Source organism: Rhipicephalus sanguineus, chromosome 6 (genome assembly GCF_013339695.2).
Source record: "Rhipicephalus sanguineus isolate Rsan-2018 chromosome 6, BIME_Rsan_1.4, whole genome shotgun sequence".
Lineage (NCBI taxonomy): Eukaryota > Metazoa > Arthropoda > Arachnida > Ixodida > Ixodidae > Rhipicephalus > Rhipicephalus sanguineus.
This window is the reverse complement of record NC_051181.1, coordinates 168,607,476-168,625,895: the sequence shown is the minus strand read 5'-3', so window position 1 is coordinate 168,625,895 and position 18,420 is coordinate 168,607,476. Positions and strand designations below refer to the sequence as shown.

The 18,420-nt window shown below is 49.1% G+C and overlaps 1 protein-coding gene across 1 annotated transcript in view; it reads left to right on the top strand.

Annotated features, from left to right (window-relative positions):
* LOC119397704 (intermembrane lipid transfer protein VPS13A) overlaps positions 1 to 18,420 on the top strand; it is a 1,038,245-nt gene that overhangs the window by 613,374 nt on the left and 406,451 nt on the right. Inside the window, exon 50 of the mRNA XM_037665124.2 lies at positions 11,051 to 11,274. Coding sequence (XP_037521052.1) covers positions 11,051 to 11,274 — 224 coding nt within the window. The remainder of the gene's footprint in view (positions 1 to 11,050; positions 11,275 to 18,420) is intronic.

Genomic DNA, 18,420 nt, shown 5'->3' with positions numbered 1-18,420 from the left:
TAGTGAAACACAGCACCCAATCCTATGTTGGAAGCATCAGTCGTTATGACTATATGAAGCTTCTCATCAAAGAGTTGAATGGCTGGGTTTTCAGCTAGTACTTCTTTGATATTGTTGAATGCCGAATTGGCTTCATGCGACCAGTTAAATGTTATGCCTTTACACAACATGGAGTGCAGTGGTTCAACGTCAGCATAATGGGGAATGAACTTTGGGTAATAGCCAGTGAGACCAAGAAATGAATGTAAGGATTTACAATCTGCAGGAGCAGGTGCATTAACAATAGCGTGCAGTTTGGACTCAAGAGGAGACAATCCTCTGGCACTGACATTGTGTCCTAAAAATTGGATTTGTTGGACAAACCAGTCGTGTTACTCGACTGGTTTAGTAGTGACTCTAGGTGCGCCATTCTAGACTTAACCTCCTGTAGTTCTGTTCTAAGTTGTCTGTTCTCAGCTACTACCCTCTTGTATTCTGGGTGTTCTGTGATCGGTGGTGTAACAGGTTTATGTTTGGTAGTGGGAGATGCGGCTTGCGCATAGCTTACCGCGTCTGCCTGTGGGTTGCTATGTGCAGGGTATGCCCCCGGTGGCTTGCTTCTCGGAAGGGCTTGCGCGTTCGTATTGTCCTGGCAGATTGCTTTCGACGTTGACGTCGACTTTGGATGCCGCTGTCCTGGTTGTCATGTCTCTGCGGCACGGTTTTTCGATGGCGTGCGGGTCCTGGAACGGATCTTTCGGGCCCCGCCTCGTCCGTAATCCCATTCTGATTCCTCTTCCTCCGACTGGAACCAGCGAGGGCCTGCCTTGTGTGGTTTCTTGGGTGGTTTCGCTGATTGCTTGCGAATAGGCTTGAGGCGTTTCAGACAACTGCGGTCTCCAGTGATATGGTTTCCCGTGCAAATTGCGCATGTCAGAGTGCAGTTATGGTTTACTTCTGCGTTGCGCATGCCACAGGTACGGCACACGGGTGAGTCTGGCTGCGGACACACGTCGGTGCGGTGGCCAACCTCCCCACACACTCGGCAGAATTGGACGGTGTTACGGAAAGGAATACACTCCTTCTCACCTCCTCTGTAGTAAACATATCTCGGTAGAATGTCCCCGAAGAAAGTCAAGATGGCACTCTGAGAGTCTCCCAACATCCGAGCGTCGACTAGCGTTATGCTCTGGGTGCGAAAACGGATGCTCGCTTTGACGGTCTCAGACGGGGTGTGCGGCTCTATACCGTGAATAACACCTTTTCTGGTTCCTTCACCTGCCGTAACGTAGACGTTGACCGGGTGTGGTCTTCCGTTGATATTTAAAGACGTGACGCCTCTCATCGCCATCGCGACGGTCGTGTATGGAGTCGACGCTAGTGCAATGTTGGACCCTGGTCGGATGCGGAGAATAAATTGATCCCACCTGACTTTTTCTTGGCAAGCCTCCACTATAGCGTCGGAGATTGCTTGGGTGGTCACATTCTTCAGAGGCAGTCCCTGGTGAGGTCGGAAGACTACTTTCAGATCGTCCTTGGGTAGTGCTGGGGCCCTCTGTCTTGTAGGTCAACCCCGGCGCTTTGGCTGGTTGTCCGTCGTAGGTCTGCTGTCTGCGGAGAAGTCCCCTGCTTGTTGAAATTTCCGCTCCTTCGCCTGTTTCTTCTTCACTCTGAGCGATTGGGATATTTGCCATCCCTCCTCTGTGTGGTCAGTCTCCGTTGGGGAGGAAAAATCTGCGTCGGCGTGCGCGGACGCCGCGTTGCAGTTCCCAGGTAGTGCTGCTTCATCCCGGTTTCGCGCGGCGAAGTCCATGACTTCTTCACCCAAACCCGGTTCGGATTGTCGTACGGACGCTGTTTGCGACTCCCCAGTCAAGTCCATTGCCGTCAGCTACTGCGGCAACGCCGTGGTTGTCCTCTTCGGGCGAGCGTCTCCCGGCGTCGCCGCCGCCGCTTCTCTACTGGACGCTAGAGGCAGCGAAGGCTCCACATGGGCGAATGAAGTGGCCGTAAAAGCAGGAAAAATGGTCCAATTTCAGTGAAACTGGAGTCCACCGACACCGGAGCACTTCCCCTACACGCTGGTGGCAAATTCTGGACAATTCAAGGGGTTGGACCGTACAGAAAATACGAGAACATACGGAGCTCGATGTGCATGCGTCTGCACTCATCGGCATTCCCCTACGGCGTTCCTCATGTTAGCTCAATGTCGTGCTTAACAGTCGTTTTTCCGAGACGGCTGGAAAATATGTCTTTAAACTTAGAAACAATCCTTCTCAAGTCCTCCTTCTGGGCTTGACTTAACCTTGGCTCCAGGTTCAACTGTTCCAACATTACCTCTGAACCCCTTTCGCTTACATCGCTAGAAGTCAGAATTTCTGCTCCTTCCTCCTCTGAAGCATTCAAAAAGCGATTTACGATTGCCTGACGTTGAACGTACGGTTTCGTCAAGTTGCTGTGATAAATTTTGTTAGACCGCTTTCCTAATTTCACTTCATAGTTGGTATCGGAAAGCTTCGATATTACTTAAGCGGGCCCCTCCCAATGAACCTCCAGCTTGTTCTTCTTGGAAGGCCGCAGCAACATTACCTGACTTCCCACTTCGAAGGTACGTTTTTTTGCTGATTTGTCATAGTATTCTTTCGACAATACTTGCGCTCTCTTCATGTGGCTCTCCACAAGATCTTTTGTTTTTCCGAGCCTCTGAAGGAGGTCGGGAACATAAGCAACTACATTTGGGTCCTCATCATATCCCTCCCAAGATTCGCGTAGCATTTGCAAAGGTGTTCTTAAGCTCCGGCCATATACAAGCTCTGCGGGGCTAAAGCTCATGAGGAGCAGACCTCAAAGCAAACATGGCGGGAGGAATACATGCTTCCCAGTCGCATTTGTGCTCATAACAAAGAGCTCTCAGTATACGTTTCAGAACTGAATGCCTACGCTCTACCGGATTAGATTGTGGATGATGGATCGAGCTGTGCACCACCTTAATTCCACATTTATCCAAAAAGGTAGAGGTAAAGCAACTGGTGAAGACGCTGCCATTGTCACACTGAATTTCAGAAGGAAATCCGACACGCGCGAATATCGAGAGCAAAGCGTCCACGACGTCTGGAGAATTGAGCTCCCTAAGGGGTACCGCTTCTGGAAATTTCGTTGCTACACAGAAGGCCGTCAGGATGTATCGACAACCTTGCCTTGACTCCCGCAAGGGCCCAAGAATGTCGATTACTAGGCACCGAAAAGGTTCTGTTATAACTGGCACAAGCTTCATGGGCGCCTTCCACTTGTCCGTAGATTTCCCCACCCTCTGACAAGTGTCACGAGAGCACACAAAGTCTCCAGTGTCTTTCCAGCATTTCAGCCAGTAAAACTCAAGGGAAATCCTAGCCTTGGTCTTTTTCAAGCCGAGATGCCCTGCCCACGCATTTTCGTGTGGAAGTTCCAATAGCTGGCGACAATACTTTTGTGGTATCAAGACTTGCTCATACTTGCGACCTTGTACATCTGTGTAGCTACGATACAATAGCCAAGATTTCTCATAAAAAGAAATATTCTTTTTCTTTATTGCTAATTTTACACTTTCCATTAGCGCTTTTATCGAGATGTCTTCAGGCTGCTCTCGAATCAGCGTTGCTCAATAAACTCTGGACAGCTCACACCAACTTTCTCCTACAGGCTTGAGCGTATTGCCCGTCTCGCCCAACGGCGCCACTTCGGTTTCTCCGCCGATGCAGACGACGCTACTCGCTTCTGCTGCAGGCGGCTCGAGCAACCCACCCCGAGAGTTTTCTGTGCGAGGCTCAGTCGACTCTCTGCCAAGGTCACGCAGCTGGGGTTCACGCAGCTGGGCCGCTTTTGCAGGTGGTGTTGCATGAGGGCCATGTACGCAAAGCTGGAAAAGAACGATTTACCCTGCTTTTTGAGAAGGTGCTCCTAGAAGAGCGGCAGACACAGCCGCTTCGGTGTAAAGCTTACAAAAAGAGCCTTCAATGATCACCGTAGTGATCGGTAAGCAAGGGCTCTGCTCCTCGGCGACTTGCCTGATCCATGCGGATTCTCCTGTCAAGTCATTCGAAGACACTAATGAAGGATGGACAACGTCCATAGTTGCCACTGAGTCTCGGTGCTCGACACGTTTTCCCATTGACGCTAATCTCCTGAATATACGTTTCTAACAACTGCATGTTCTTTTCTGATTCCCGAATTGTTGCAAAAGCAACCTTTTGTTTACAGTTTACTACGATGTGCCCTTCTTTTTTGCAATTGTAACAGATTAGCGGCTTCCGTGACTCAAACGCCCGTGTAGTATCAGTGTGCTGTTTGGGAAGCTCACTCGACTTCTGCGCTTCCGTTTGCCCTTCCCTCACAGTCTCCTTCGTACAAGACGAGTCTTTTCTGAAATTACGGTGCGGAGCAGGTTTCCGGTCATCCGGTTTCTTTGAAAAACCCTCTTTTCTCTCAGCTTTTTCAACACGCGCTGCCCTACTGTGCAAGTTTCTACGAGTGTAGTACTCTTCAGCTAACTCTGCTGCCTTGTTCAGCTGTACTTCTCCAAGCTGATCCTGCAGCCAAAGCTTGACGTCATCCTCGATACAGCGGTAGAATTGCTCCAATGCTACGCACTCTACCACTTTATCGCGATCGTCATAGACATCTTCGCCCTTGAGCCATTCAATTAAATCGGCTTTAAGACGAAACGCAAAGTCAACATGTGACTCATTCCCCCTTTTTGCATACCGGAACCTTTGCCGGAAAGCCTCGGGTGACAATTTATATCTTCTCAAGAGAGCCTCCTTAACCTCGTCATAGCTCTCAAACGCCTCCCTCGACAAACACGTTATCACGTCAGATACTTCCTCAGGAAGCAGAGCTAACAGGTTCTGTGCCCAAAGAGACCGCTCGATGCCATTTCTATCGCAGACGTGTTCGAACTTTACGAGATACTTCGCCATGTCCTCGCCTACTACGAACGGTACTGTTGGTCCCGAATTCTATGATCGCTGGCCTGAACCGTCGCAGAAGCTACGCTAGGCGCCTGTGAACCCTGTCGGAGCGCCAATTCTATTCTTTTCAACTCGAGGTGCTCTTCGCGCTCGCGGCGTTCTTGCCTTTCTGCCTCTTTACGCTCACGGCGTTCTCGTCTTTCGGCCTCCTCGCGCTCACGGAATTCTCTTCTTTCGGCCCCCTCGCGGCGTTCTTTGATATCTGCCCAGGCCTCATCGACTTCTTCAGCCATTACTCCCTCCTTCTGCATAATCTCAAGGATTGCTTGCTTTCGTTTCGCACTGCACAGAGTAAGGCCGAGTTCTTCACAATTTTCGATGAGTTCCTTCACCTTAAGGTTCTCCATCGTTCACACTAGCCTCTTGCTATTTGGCTTCGTTAGAATCTACTTGCCGTACCCCCTATAAGTCTACTAGAAAGACATGCAAGCAATTCTCAACCTGCCGTGTTTACACCCTCCGCATTAACTTTGGTTTCAAAGCGCTCCTTCTTGGCTCGAAACAATCAAAGCTCACTCCAATGCTTCACACAACCTTCTCTAAACTACACCTGTGCTAGAGAAGTCTAGTGAACTGAGGGGAAAACATCAGGCACTCACCGCATCGAGGTAGCTGACGCCAGCCGATCCCACAGCTGCCATCCACTGTTGGGTATCGGGTGTCTCACCTTGCGGCTGCTTCTGCGCAGAGCTGATATATGGAGCGGACAAGGCGACGGTGAGTTAAGGCAAATTTATATACATATAAACAGAGGCGTTACATAGTCGGCACTGGGGCCGACAGCTTATGGGGCTTGCACTGAGGTGCGACGACGATCCGGGATTTCTTCGTTCGCTGTCCCCCTCTCCGCACAGCTTGGTTCTTCTATAGCCCTGGCCGATTCCTTGCATCAGCCAGTAGTTCGGAGCCTCGAATCAGGAACTGCCGTTGGTCGCTGGCTGGAATCGGATCCATGGATGAGAGGGCTTGGCGCACGTTGCGTGAGAAATTTCCGTCGGTTGCATCAGACGCATTGCACGAGTTGCCGGGGGTTGCTTGAGACTGGCACCCGTTGGATCAGACACCTCGCTGGTGTTGACGTCTGTTGCATCAGACAGTCTATCGATGTTGGCGCCACTTGCGTCAGACGACCTCTGGCCTTCTGGTTCTCTGCGCTAGTTCAGCCCCTTTTCTTGGCTCTCCACTCATCTTTTTTGGAAGGAATGACTCAGCAACAGGCGTTATGAGCAAGTGGGACAACTCAGCTGAAGACAGGCAGTCCAGTTGTCGCGAAAAACTTGTCTGCACTGTGTGATGACACAGAATGTACTGACCTGTACGACAGCAATTCCTTCTTTGCATTTGGCAAGTAATTCCAGCAGGTGTGACCCCTCTTCAGAGTGATGATATCTAAAAACTGCAAGAAGTTTGCGGAAGACAACTGATGAGTAAACACTAGTCCGCTCCTGTGGTGGCTAAAGACTGCTAAAACGTCATCAACAGTGAACTGACGTGAACCTATGGACTTCTGCTATAAAACGATTAAAAAATCACCAAATGTATTGAAAAACTCGTTAAACATCCTTTCCATTAAGGAAAGAACAGCAGAGAAAGGAAAGACAGGAATGTTTAACGAGTTTGTCGCGGCAACATTAAGATGCTGGTGCAAGGCATGGACAACACTAGGTAAAAATATTTTGTAAAGGACAGGGGCAACACATGATCCAATACAAATGGCTTTTCTTCGTACATAAAATTTATTGCTCTAACTGACGCAGGTGACTTTTAAATGAAATTGAAGTAATGATAAAAACGCATCATCGGTCACACCTGCCACATTTTCGAAAGCAGTGGTGCCACACTCTTCGGTGCACTTTCTGACACGTGCAGAAAGTTTATCGTGAGGGACAGAATAAAATAAGTCATTACAGAAAATCAACAGACTCCCCCAGCAGTGCGTTGGCTGCCACCTCCAAACCAAGTGAGTTGGCCACGCACGTCACTAGTGTGCACCATGTGTTACTTTGATATCAACCTGGCAATGGGCGAGCTCCCACAGATTACAGAGTTTTTCTATGTGTGGTATGCTGCTCTGCGTGATTTTTATGCTAACCACCTGTGTTCAAGTGGTGCGTGGCAGGGCTAAAGTTGGCCGTTGCAGTCTCCCAGTCCAAGTTTGCCTGTAATACGTCACCCACGGTATATTAGCACATCTGCTTTTGGTGATTTCTCTGGAACTTCTTGAGATCACTATAGCAGTGTTTCCACTCCTGCGCCAATTATGCGAAAGTGCACCAAATTGAATTTACTGTGTCATCCTGATAAAATCTACATAATTTGTGCCAAACTGCGCCAGTCTCAGGTTTGACGGTGTCTATCACCAATAATCGCACCGCCAGCGCATCAAAACATGTTCATTTTCATCTTGGGGCCACCAAAGTCACAGCCACACACCAAGGATTATTCCACAAACAAAGCAGTGCTCACGCATGCATTCCATTCAAGCCATAACTCCATGCACGGTGTTGGTGCAGCTTCTGTTGTGCTAGTTGGCTCGATGGGAAAACGCAGTTTCTGCAGAGGCTCCCGACTTCTAGGCCAAACGGTAGCGACCAAGTGTGGCGGCGATTCGTTGGCTGATATTCGTCTGTTTCAGAAACACTGCTGGTAGCTTGTTTCAAGTGGCATGTAATTAAGGCAATTCACATGAGGGTGTTTTAGGGGTAGGAGTCGACACACCTCAACACGGGTTTGCCTACTACAAGGGGTTATTAGAAGTGCGGGCAGTGATCACACTTTGTCTCTTATTCGAGCCCTGTGTCTACTGCCTTCATTGCAATCGCTCCTGGGCAATAAGGGAGGCATCCTGGCGGCCTATGGGCAAGGGCACACAGGGGGGTCGTGGTACTGCATGAGCTGGGAAATGTGCAGCATTTCATGCTTGTCCGAAGTCGCGTCGAGTGGCTCCACGAGTTAGTTGACTGCAGATGTTTGTTGCAGTACCCAGTAGAGACCGTGGTGCTTCGAAGTTAAGTTGTGGGAATGTCTCAGAGGTGCAGACGGAACCCACAGCCAGACCAGTGTGCCAGGAGCAAAACATGTAGCAGTAGTCGATGCATCGTGGGGATGTTTCTGGTGCCTCGGGTCATGCGATGTGAACGAAACAGCACACTGGCGGCATTCTTCGATATATGCAGCTGCTCGTGAAACAGGTGTGAACTCGGAAGCATCACGCTAGTAAGAAAAAATTGTGAGCATTGTAGATGAAGGTTTGTGCCTGTAAAGAAGCAAGAAAGGTGAGAATTCAGTGGTGCTTTGTGTTGCAGTGTTGTAGCTATGCATGACCAAAGCTAGCATGCTGTCCCAATTGGTGTGGTTAGATGAAGCGTACATGGCCAATATATCGCCTAGTGTATGAACAAAACGCTCTGTCATACCATTAGTTTTGTGATAATATGCTGTGGTAGTGCGGTGAATGATGCGACACTCCTTCAGCAATGCTGCAATAGCGTCAGAGAGAAAATTACGGCCGCAGTTGCTAAGTAATTCTTGAGGTGCTTCATGTAAACATGAGGTTTTGAGGTATGAGTTTTGCCACATCTTTTGCAGTAGCAGAAATTAGCACTGATGTTTCAGTATGCCACGTCAGGTTACCTATGAATAGCGACAATAACCCAGTGGTTGCCTCTTGGAGTGTAGGGAGGCAGAGCGTATAGGTAAATTCCGATGCATTCAAAAGCTCGGGCGAGGCACGGCAAATGTGCAATGGACCGGTGGTAGATTGAAGGGGTGTCTTGCATCTTTCGCATATAGGGCACAACCTGATGTGAATGAAATGGTACATACTGCGCCAGTAGTACCGAAGCTGCGGGCAAGCGTATGTCTTCAACACAACAGTGGATCATCGTGGCCCGCTGTGCAGATGTCGAGCAATAACGAGCAGCCGCCGATCGAGTTGTAGTCACTCTGGTAAAACAGCTTATCTGGAATAGTGAAGTTCTGGACTTTGCGACGAAGGGCCTGAGAGATGGGAGAGGGCATCCAGTTTGAGAGAAAGTCCAAAAGCGAAGAGACCCAGGGGTCTTTGCATTGCTCAGGAGGCATGTTGGAAATGTTGACAGCTCACCGAAATAGACTAGCAGATGGGCTCTGCCAGCAAAGGGGAGTGGTATAGCACATCCGCCTCAGAATGCTTCCGGCTAGAATGGTAAGCAGTGTGCATGTCGAATGCCTGCAGGCACAATGCCCAACGAGCGAGCCAACCATTTGGATCTTTTTGGACCATTCGGCTCAGTAAGATGGAACACTGAGCGAGTTGGTATAGCTTCATAGTAGCTAACAGGGTCACAAAGACGAAAGGCAAAGAAAGCACTGTCCTGTTGAACCAGTGTACTGTTTGTGACAATGTGAACATTCGATCATGTAGATAACCTTTAAACTAGTGCAGGTAGAACTAGATTGTATATGATGGAAATAATCACTCTCGGCTCCTTTAAGTGTGATGTCACTTTGAAGGTGTATGCAAGTCTTACATCTTGGATAAAAACAAGCTATTATGTGAGCAAAAGAAGACAAATGTGTGAAGGGGAGATGAAGTTTGCGGGTATGGTGTGGGCAGTAGAATGAGGGCTTACTTTTGCATGCACTAACATGTCCTTAAATTTTCTATCCCAGCGATACACGACCCTTGGTGCTTCGGAAATTGCTTTTCTAAGGCACTCATTGCTTCCTAATATCGGATAATACTCGCGGAGGATTTTATTTATGTTTGGTAGCGCATTTGAGTGCTTCGTAAATGCCAGCAGCTGGTTGGGCTGTGCTTTAGGGTCTCTTATTTACATGATTCGCTGTAAGCCTTGTTTTGAGCACCTTGTGGGTAATTTCTTTCAACTAATATATTCATTAGGTTGCTTAAGTGACAATTTGTGGCAGTGACAGTGACTACACTCCCCAGTTAAGCAACCTAAAGGAAACATTAGTTGAAAGAAATTACAATGCCTTAGAAAAGCTTTTCCTACGCTCTTTGCTGTATTTTTCTGCTTGCTTCCTTAAGCGCTTGCGCAGTACGCTACCCATTCTGGCATCTTCCCCTGACCTTCTACCTTTTTTTTTTCTTTTGGTTAGCCCAAAGAATCAGATGGTAGCTCAATAAAATAAATATGGCTAAGAATAGTTTCAATAGGCAATAGGCGGACTTTCAGACACTGTGAAAAAATGTCAGCCTAAAATGTAATTTTATTAATGCTTCAATCTTTCTCCTGGTAATGTAAGGGTCATGTACCCTGCAGAAATGTTAAAAGAGAGCTCTCTTTAGCTATGCTGCTGGTGTAGAGTTTTAAGAATCCCATGGACTGTAAGACAAGTAAATGTGTCTGCCATTTCAAAGATCTATCCTCAGTCTTCTTTCAAAACAAAAGTAATCAGAGAAACTTCTTTTATTTAGGTCCAGTCACACCAGCTACCTCTACAAAGGGGCAAAAATATAACATTAGCCTAAGGATGCTCGTGGACTGAAGTAAGGTGGCAAATTGGGCTAGTTGGAACATACTCAACATGTTCAGCGCAAAAAAGGAACACGAAAAACATAAAGAAGTGCACGACACAGACACAGCGCTTGTGTCGTGCACTTCCTTGTGTTTTTCGTGTTCCTTTTTCGCGCTGAACATGTTGAGGATGCTCGTGGTCAACATTGTTTGGTATCCTGGAGGCCGCAGGGAAGTGTCTAGATGTGATAAATGGCGATTGTAATATTATACTCACACAGTGTCTGGTTAGACTGCTTAACAACATGTCAGAGCAATGACTTGACCCAGCTGCCAGGTCTTACATTGGGTTGTTTGTGATACCCCTGAAAAGTGGCACTGCTTTTGTTTTTGATGATGGTGGGAGGTGAAGTTCACTAGCACTACCAACACTGTGACAAAATTAGTCTCTGCAAGTTGTTTTCATGAGCGCAACACCTGTGCATGTGAAGAGCACTTTTAATTACGCCGCTTCAATTTTCGTTAACTAGTCTTTTTTATGCGTTGTGTCCTGTGGATGCACTCAAGGGCTGCACCAGCCATTGTATTTGAATTGTGTCGCAGCTGGAGAACCACCTTCCTCGGCCAGTGCAGCTGCTGTGCGAGAAGTGCAGTTTGGAAATGCTGGGAGTGCCTACCGAGCGATATGCGCAGAACCCGTTCCACGAGACGCACCTTCGGCTGGCCACGCTGGGCCCCGGGGGAGCCACTTACCACGTGCCCCTGTTTGTGGCCTACCATTCACGCATCTTCCTGCAGCCAACGTCCGTCACCAGTGACTGCGCAGGGTGTGCTCCTCCTCTCTTACTTTTAACTTCATTGCTCTGAGCTGTTCCCGATTTGGTTTGATGATATAGTGCGTGTGCTTAAAATTGTCTCTGTATTAGGCACACTCATCTGAACCTTTCGTAGCTGTCAGCACGAGAACTGAACCATAGAGCTTCAGCTTACTTCCTGTGTGCATTGTTACAAAGAATGTAGTGAAACTTGCTGTTTATAACATTACTTCAGAATAATTTAGAAAAGAATATTTATTTAGAAGTGACTTCTTTAAGAATCCTATCTCAATGTGGCAAACTGGGGGCTGCTTTATGAAAGCCATTTAAATGATGCCACTACATGGGGTTCACTTCATCCTTTATGCTCCCCTAAATCAAGATGAAGCTATATGTTTTTGACAAGTGGACCTTTGGTGCTGGAATGTAGGTCACAAAATTATGCGTGGTGCTTATCGTAACACATTTGTGAGCTGTGTGCCGCTTGATAAATGCAGCATCTGTCGCAGAATCAACTCCTCGGCATCGTGTTTTGCGATGGTGCTTCTCTCTTTGAAAAGGACCGTGGCAAAGCTACGTGGAGATGGCCACATTTCTTGCCGTCGCTGTGGAATTCTGTATTTGAGCATGGCTGCATTGCAAGCAGGACAAAAATTAATGCTCCTTAGATTTGTCCTGAATTTAATTTAATTTTTGTCTGCCAAGACAACAAAGAAGTGATACAAGTACATTGAAAGTAATTGGATCCTTAGCATCGATTGGTATGAACCTTTACATTAATAATAATGGGTATATCTACAACACAGCAATATCGGTTTTTTCTTTATATTTATGCATCCCATATTTCATTCTTTTCACACTAAATGCATGTCTTTGTAAGGGTGTTTCAGCATAAGAATCTTAACGTAACAATTTAACAGCATGACAGTTTACTTTGTTACACCCTCTGCCATACATATATGTACAAGTGGCTGCAAGATGTTGCCAGCTTGAGTTTGAAACTGTCAGGTTCAGAACAGAAAAGTGGACAATTGTCATGTACCTGGTTAGACACTGTAATTGTACTTTTATAGTTTTCCAGCAGGTTGAGAGGAATGATTTAATAGTTGTTAAAGAGAGGAATCTGCATAATTCGAACTTGAGACGAATTGATTGTTTTTTCAGGACTACAAGGGGCTTTACACGATCATATGTGTGGCCCCATGGCTTCAAACATTGGGATAACGGACTGTGAAAAAGAGCAAACTCTGTGATTCCACTCCAGTGCCAAAGTGGGCCAATTGCGATTTACTGCGCCATCCTGATATTATTGATAGAAATTGCGCCAAACTGTGCCAGAGTCTCTGGTTTGGGGGCGCCTGTCACTGGCAATCGCAAAAATGTGCAGCTTGATCTTGGGGCCGCCAATGTCACAACCACGGACCAAGAATTATTCCACTCAATAAACAGCGCTCACGCGTGCTTCCCCAAGTAAGCCATGATGCTATGCACGGTGCCGACGCAACTTCTGTTGTGTGAATCGGCTTGACAGCAAAACGCGCTCTCCGAGGCTCGTGATGTCAAGGCCAATCGGTAGTGAGAAATTCTGGCGACAATTCATTGGCGGACATTGTCTGTTCCAGAAACACTCATGATAGCTTATTTCCAGTGTCACACACCACGTAATTAAAGCAATGTTCAGTAATAACGAGAAGCGCCCCGCTAAAGTGTATCTCACTTTTATTTCTGGACATCGTGGTATGGAATCTAGGAATGCTAGCATTAGATGGTATACGAAACAATATCGCATTTTCCATGCCTTGCATCCACGTAAGAGCACGTGAACAGTGGGAATGTGTTAGCACTTTTTCTCAAATATACTTTATCTGTGGATCTTCATCCAGAATAGCTTTTTGTTAATTCTTTCCACTAGCACATCTGCATTTGTAATCGCTCTTCGGGTAAATACCCCCTAAGAGGTCCTGCCCTTTAGAGCTTGTGAGTGCGAGGGTCCCAATTCGAATTTTTACCAGCGGGGCTGTTTAGCAGATCGTTCCTTGAGAGTCGATTGCCGAAAACCGTCACCGTCTTAACGAGTATGTACCACTGTGTGGCTACCTGAAAACGTGTGCAGAGAGAGAGAATAAAAAGAGATAGAAACAGAGAGAGGGAAAGAAAGATATAAAGAAAAAGAAAAATTTTTGCCGCAAAAAAAAAAAAAAGAATTCTTCACGAGGTGGGATTTGACCAGGCGGCATACCCTCGATGCGAAGGCGAGCGTTCTAACCGCTTGGCTATCCTGGCACGCTAGCAGAGCATAGCATAGCTTTATAGTGTGGGGCGGGAAAGGGTAGTGAGCGGGAGAAGGAGAGAGTGAAGCATAGCACAGAAGGAACAGGAGAGAAGAAAAGAGGCAGCAAGCATCGCGTCGTCTAGCGACCACATACCGCACCACCTGGCTAAGCCACGCATGTGTAGTAGCTAAACCATGACCACTGACAGAGACATCGCGCACAACCTCCGCTCTATAGTGCATAGCCTGGCTGCGTAATCCTGAAGAGGAAGTGCATTTTGAAGCTAGATGTGTCGGTCAACGGGGAGTACGGGGAGTGACGTCCTGTTGCACCCAGCAATACAGTCAGACGAGAAGGAAAAGTACGTGGCTTTCGCCTTGGAGTCATCTTAGAGAATTGAGATAACTGATATTTATTCTCCAACCTAAGTTACGAAAACACGTAAAAACCCGACGTTTCGGAACCAGCTCGGTTCCTTCCTCAGGGGGGACTGTGGTGGCTTGGCAGCGGCCTCTTTAAGGCACTCTCGCGGCGGTTAACGATCCCACGCATTACCGTGGAGCGTAGCCCATGCGCATACACCGGAGGGAGAGTTCCGAGGGAACGGTTGATATTTTGAGTGGTCCTCTGTATGTGCCACGACTCCAGTAGTAACCTCCTCCTCCACTTGGTTTCACTTTCGAGGATGGCGGTTCCGTTGAAGTCTATTCTGTGGTCAAACGTCTCCGCGTGTTCGGCGACGGCGCTGCGTTCTTTGTTGAGTTTACGGACGTCGTTGACGTGTTGCCTAATTCGTTCGGGGAAGTTTTTGGTCTCGCCGATGTATGACGAGGGGCAGTCGGCGCACGGTATTTTGTAAACGACGCCGGGCGCCCTGTCCTTTGCTGGTCAGTCTTTCTATCTATCTTTACATTGTCGAGATTGTAAGTGCACGCCAAAATTCGATGAATGCGCAGTGTTGTACCGGCATAGAAATGAAGAAACGTACCTGATGATTGAAGCATAGCATATCGAGAATAGTGGTAGCGCATGCGTGAGCCAACTGTCGACTAACTTTCATAAAGATGAAATCAAATGCCTTAACAGTTATCTTCCACGTAGACCGCCACGCGTGCCGGATTAATAGGTTCGCCTGTTGCATGGGCATGCGCGGATACGTTTTCGTGCCTTCTTTCTTTTCAGCCGTTGTGCGTCTCTTCAGTTGTTAGTTGGTGTTTGTGGTGTCCCGACTTCTTTCTTGTGTCCGTGTTTCCACGCCCTGTCTTTTTAGAATGAATACTTACCAATTAGCTCAGCTCTCTGTTATTCTGAACACCATGACAGTTCACCATGAGGCAGTATATGTTTGTCGATGGGTCACCGACCCATCGACAAACATATACCCCACTGATGCTGATGGTAGATAGGAGCCTGGCATGAACTAGCAGGAGCAGGCGGTAGGGTAGGTGTGGCAAGAATCGTGGAAGTCTCAGACAGCCAACAGCAGCCCTGTGTCTGGAATATGCCCCAGTCTAGGTACAGTGGACCTGTGCCGGCTACGTGAGCGGCCAGTGAAAAAGAGCCAGGCCAGTGCATTCACCAGGCAGCGGCTGGACTTCCAAGGCCTGGAACCGATGAGCTCTTGCAGCCTGGAAGTCCTTCCTTGTGTTCTGTTCTTGTAGCTCTCACCGTCTTCTTTTTCCTCCCGTCTTCTCCTTCTCTGCATGCCAGTTTTTTATTGGCCGTGTGACGTGGTTTATTGATGCGTCTTCAGGGAATGGTGACAGACGTCAAGAGTAGGGTGTCGGAGAGCGGCGGGCGTTGAGCAGCCAAAATCTGGGCAAGCGCGAGCTGGTGTCCCCTGCTACTATTGACATTGCGGCTTCCTTGCTTGCTAGCTTGCTCGTGCGCTTCGTCGTCATCCTCACTTCATTACAGCTGGCTTTGTTTGCTTGTCATTTCCACCTGTTCTGCTAGTCTCACCATCTTCTTCATCGACACACAGCACAGCACAACGCCACCAACACTGCACACCACATAAAAGTACTGCACACATCATGACATAGCTGCTTATGCTGCAACTTGAACCAAGTTTACAAGGTGGATTGACGTCTTTGTGTAATTTGAGTAGTGTGCATATTGTGGGCTTGTCATGCATGTTGATTGCACTATTATCTAACTCGTAGCTCATTTTTTGATGAATGCCGGCACTCACGTGACAACAAAGGCGTCACTTTTATCGAAATGAAGTGTAAGCAGTGTTAGTTGGTGTTGTGGAGATAGGTTGTGGGATCTGAGATCGCGTGTTCTTATTATCGCCGGCTCTCAGAGCACACGGAAGACAGCAGACGCGGTCGGTTCAACGAACACATTCAAGTTTATTACACACTGCTTTTACATTCGGCGAGCTCGCCGGCCGAATCTTATTACAATCTAGTCACTCGCTAAAACAATTACACGCGGACAATGAATACTTGGATAGCATAACACACACTCAACAACGTAACACATGACATACACCATAACATACGACAAGCAATAACCGCGAATGCGGCGTGCGAGGACGCACGACTCACCGACGAGGGGCCCCGAGGGAAACGAGCCGCGGTATCGTCCCCCTGCGGGACCCACCGCGGGAGCCGCCGTCGACGCCAGCCGCCAAATCCCAAGAGACTTCCTTTTTCCCGCCCGGCGGCCGCGGCGGGCTCGCCCGCTTCTCTCCGGTGGCGCGGCCGTCGCTCACGCGCAAACCCTAACGCTCGCGAGCCCAGCGCCACTGCCGCCGACGGCCTATCCGCGAGGCGCGCGTGCGCCACTAGGCGCAGACAACTCCACAGGGGCCGACAGCACCCCCACATCCCCCCAACCTTAATTCAACACATATCCCGAAAAAAAAACTTGAAAACAAACATCCCCCCCAACCTTAATTCAACACATATCCCGGAAAAAAGAACTTGGAAACAAACAGCTACACAAGCTCTACTAAAAACAACACATGTGGCCTAAATGTCCCTAAAGAATGTCCGTACACCGCGACACAGCCGCCGGTCGACACCGCTGCACTGGTTCGACGGCTTGGCCTCCGTCCCGGATCCGCAAAGGCGACGTGGCCGTCGGCGCGAGAGAGCGTCGCTCGCACCGACACGTCCTCCGGTTATGGGCAACACTCACGAGGGCCCCCCAGCTTGAAGACCGCCGCGCAGGTCACAGGCATGTCCATTGCCCAAGACATCTCGACCGCATTCCCGGCCAACGGCGAAGACGACGTGCAGGGGACAGCCAGCCGCGGGTTACGTCAATCCCGCTGCGTACATTCAAAACACTCGACAGAACGATGCCGCAGAACAAAGGGAAGGGAGCTACGGGCGCAGCGCCCACGTAGCAACGGCTAGCAATGATATCGGCGGCGGCAGACGACAAATTTAAGTGAGCCAATGTTGCTTTTCTTAATTTGTGCAACACCTCATCGCCACGATCCAACGGGTTGTGTCCCCCGCGCGACAGGCGGCTCCGCAAAGCCTTAGGCCCAACTAGTCGCTCGACAACAACCGGCATCCAAAACGAGCACCCCGCACAGGCGCAGAGGAGGCAGCCGCGAGGAGACATCAGCTCCGTGAGGTGGCCCTACGCGCTCGCTGCACACAGCAGCTTACCGAGCGATCGGCGCCCATCGTCCCGGACGATGTCACGACGCCCCGGCGTCAAGCGGCAATACCAGCAGCAACGACACCCGTGGCCCCTGGCCACCTGGCTACACAAGCCGCAACTCCCAGAGTCAAAGAGACAGAAGAAACTATTTACAGAAACCCGGACCACCTACGAAGCTTCCGTACACGCTCGCTTCGGGCTTGCCTACAATCCACGTACTCTATGTCTCGTTCTCCCATGATGCGGACCACATGGCTCGTACCGAAAACTCAACGTTTTTTTTTTTTTAAATAAAATGAACTTCCTTACAGAAAAAAAAAGAAAAAGAACTCTTAGTGTGCCGACGCGTTCAAACATGCCACAACAACCAATCTCCCCACTTGCAAACAGCAAAAAAAAAAAAACTAGTGGGCCGACAAGTTCAAACATGCCACAACAACCGATCTCCTCGCTCTCAAGAAAGCACGCCGCCATTTTGCGATGACTATCCCCCCCTAGGCCTACTCTAACCCGGCTCACACAAAGGATGCCCCGAACCGCGAAAACTGTCGTCCGATGCCCCAAGAGCCTCCACGTTGGGCGCCAGTGTGGGATCTGAGATCGCGTGTTCTTATTATCGCCGGCTCTCAGAGCACACGGAAGACAGCAGACGCGGTCGGTTCAACGAACACATTCAAGTTTATTACACACTGCTTTTACATTCGGCGAGCTCGCCGGCCGAATCTTATTACAATCTAGTCACTCGCTAAAACAATTACACGCGGACAATGAATACTTGGATAGCATAACACACACTCAACAACGTAACACATGACATACACCATAACATACGACAAGCAATAACCGCAAATGCGGCGTGCGAGGACGCACGACTCACCGACGAGGGGCCCCGAGGGAAACGAGCCGCGGTATCGTCCCCCTGCGGGACCCACCGCGGGAGCCGCCGTCGACGCCAGCCGCCAAATCCCAAGAGACTTCCTTTTTCCCGCCCGGCGGCCGCGGCGGGCTCGCCCGCTTCTCTCCGGTGGCGCGGCCGTCGCTCACGCGCAAACCCTAACGCTCGCGAGCCCAGCGCCACTGCCGCCGACGGCCTATCCGCGAGGCACGCGTGCGCCACTAGGCGCAGACAACTCCACAGGGGCCGACAGCACCCCCACAAGGTTTAGCACAAAGCTTGCCCTACGAGGCGACCGGGATGGAACGCGGCGTTCTCCACTGCCGCAGCGAACAAAGACGCTATGGCCGGGTTTGTTGACTC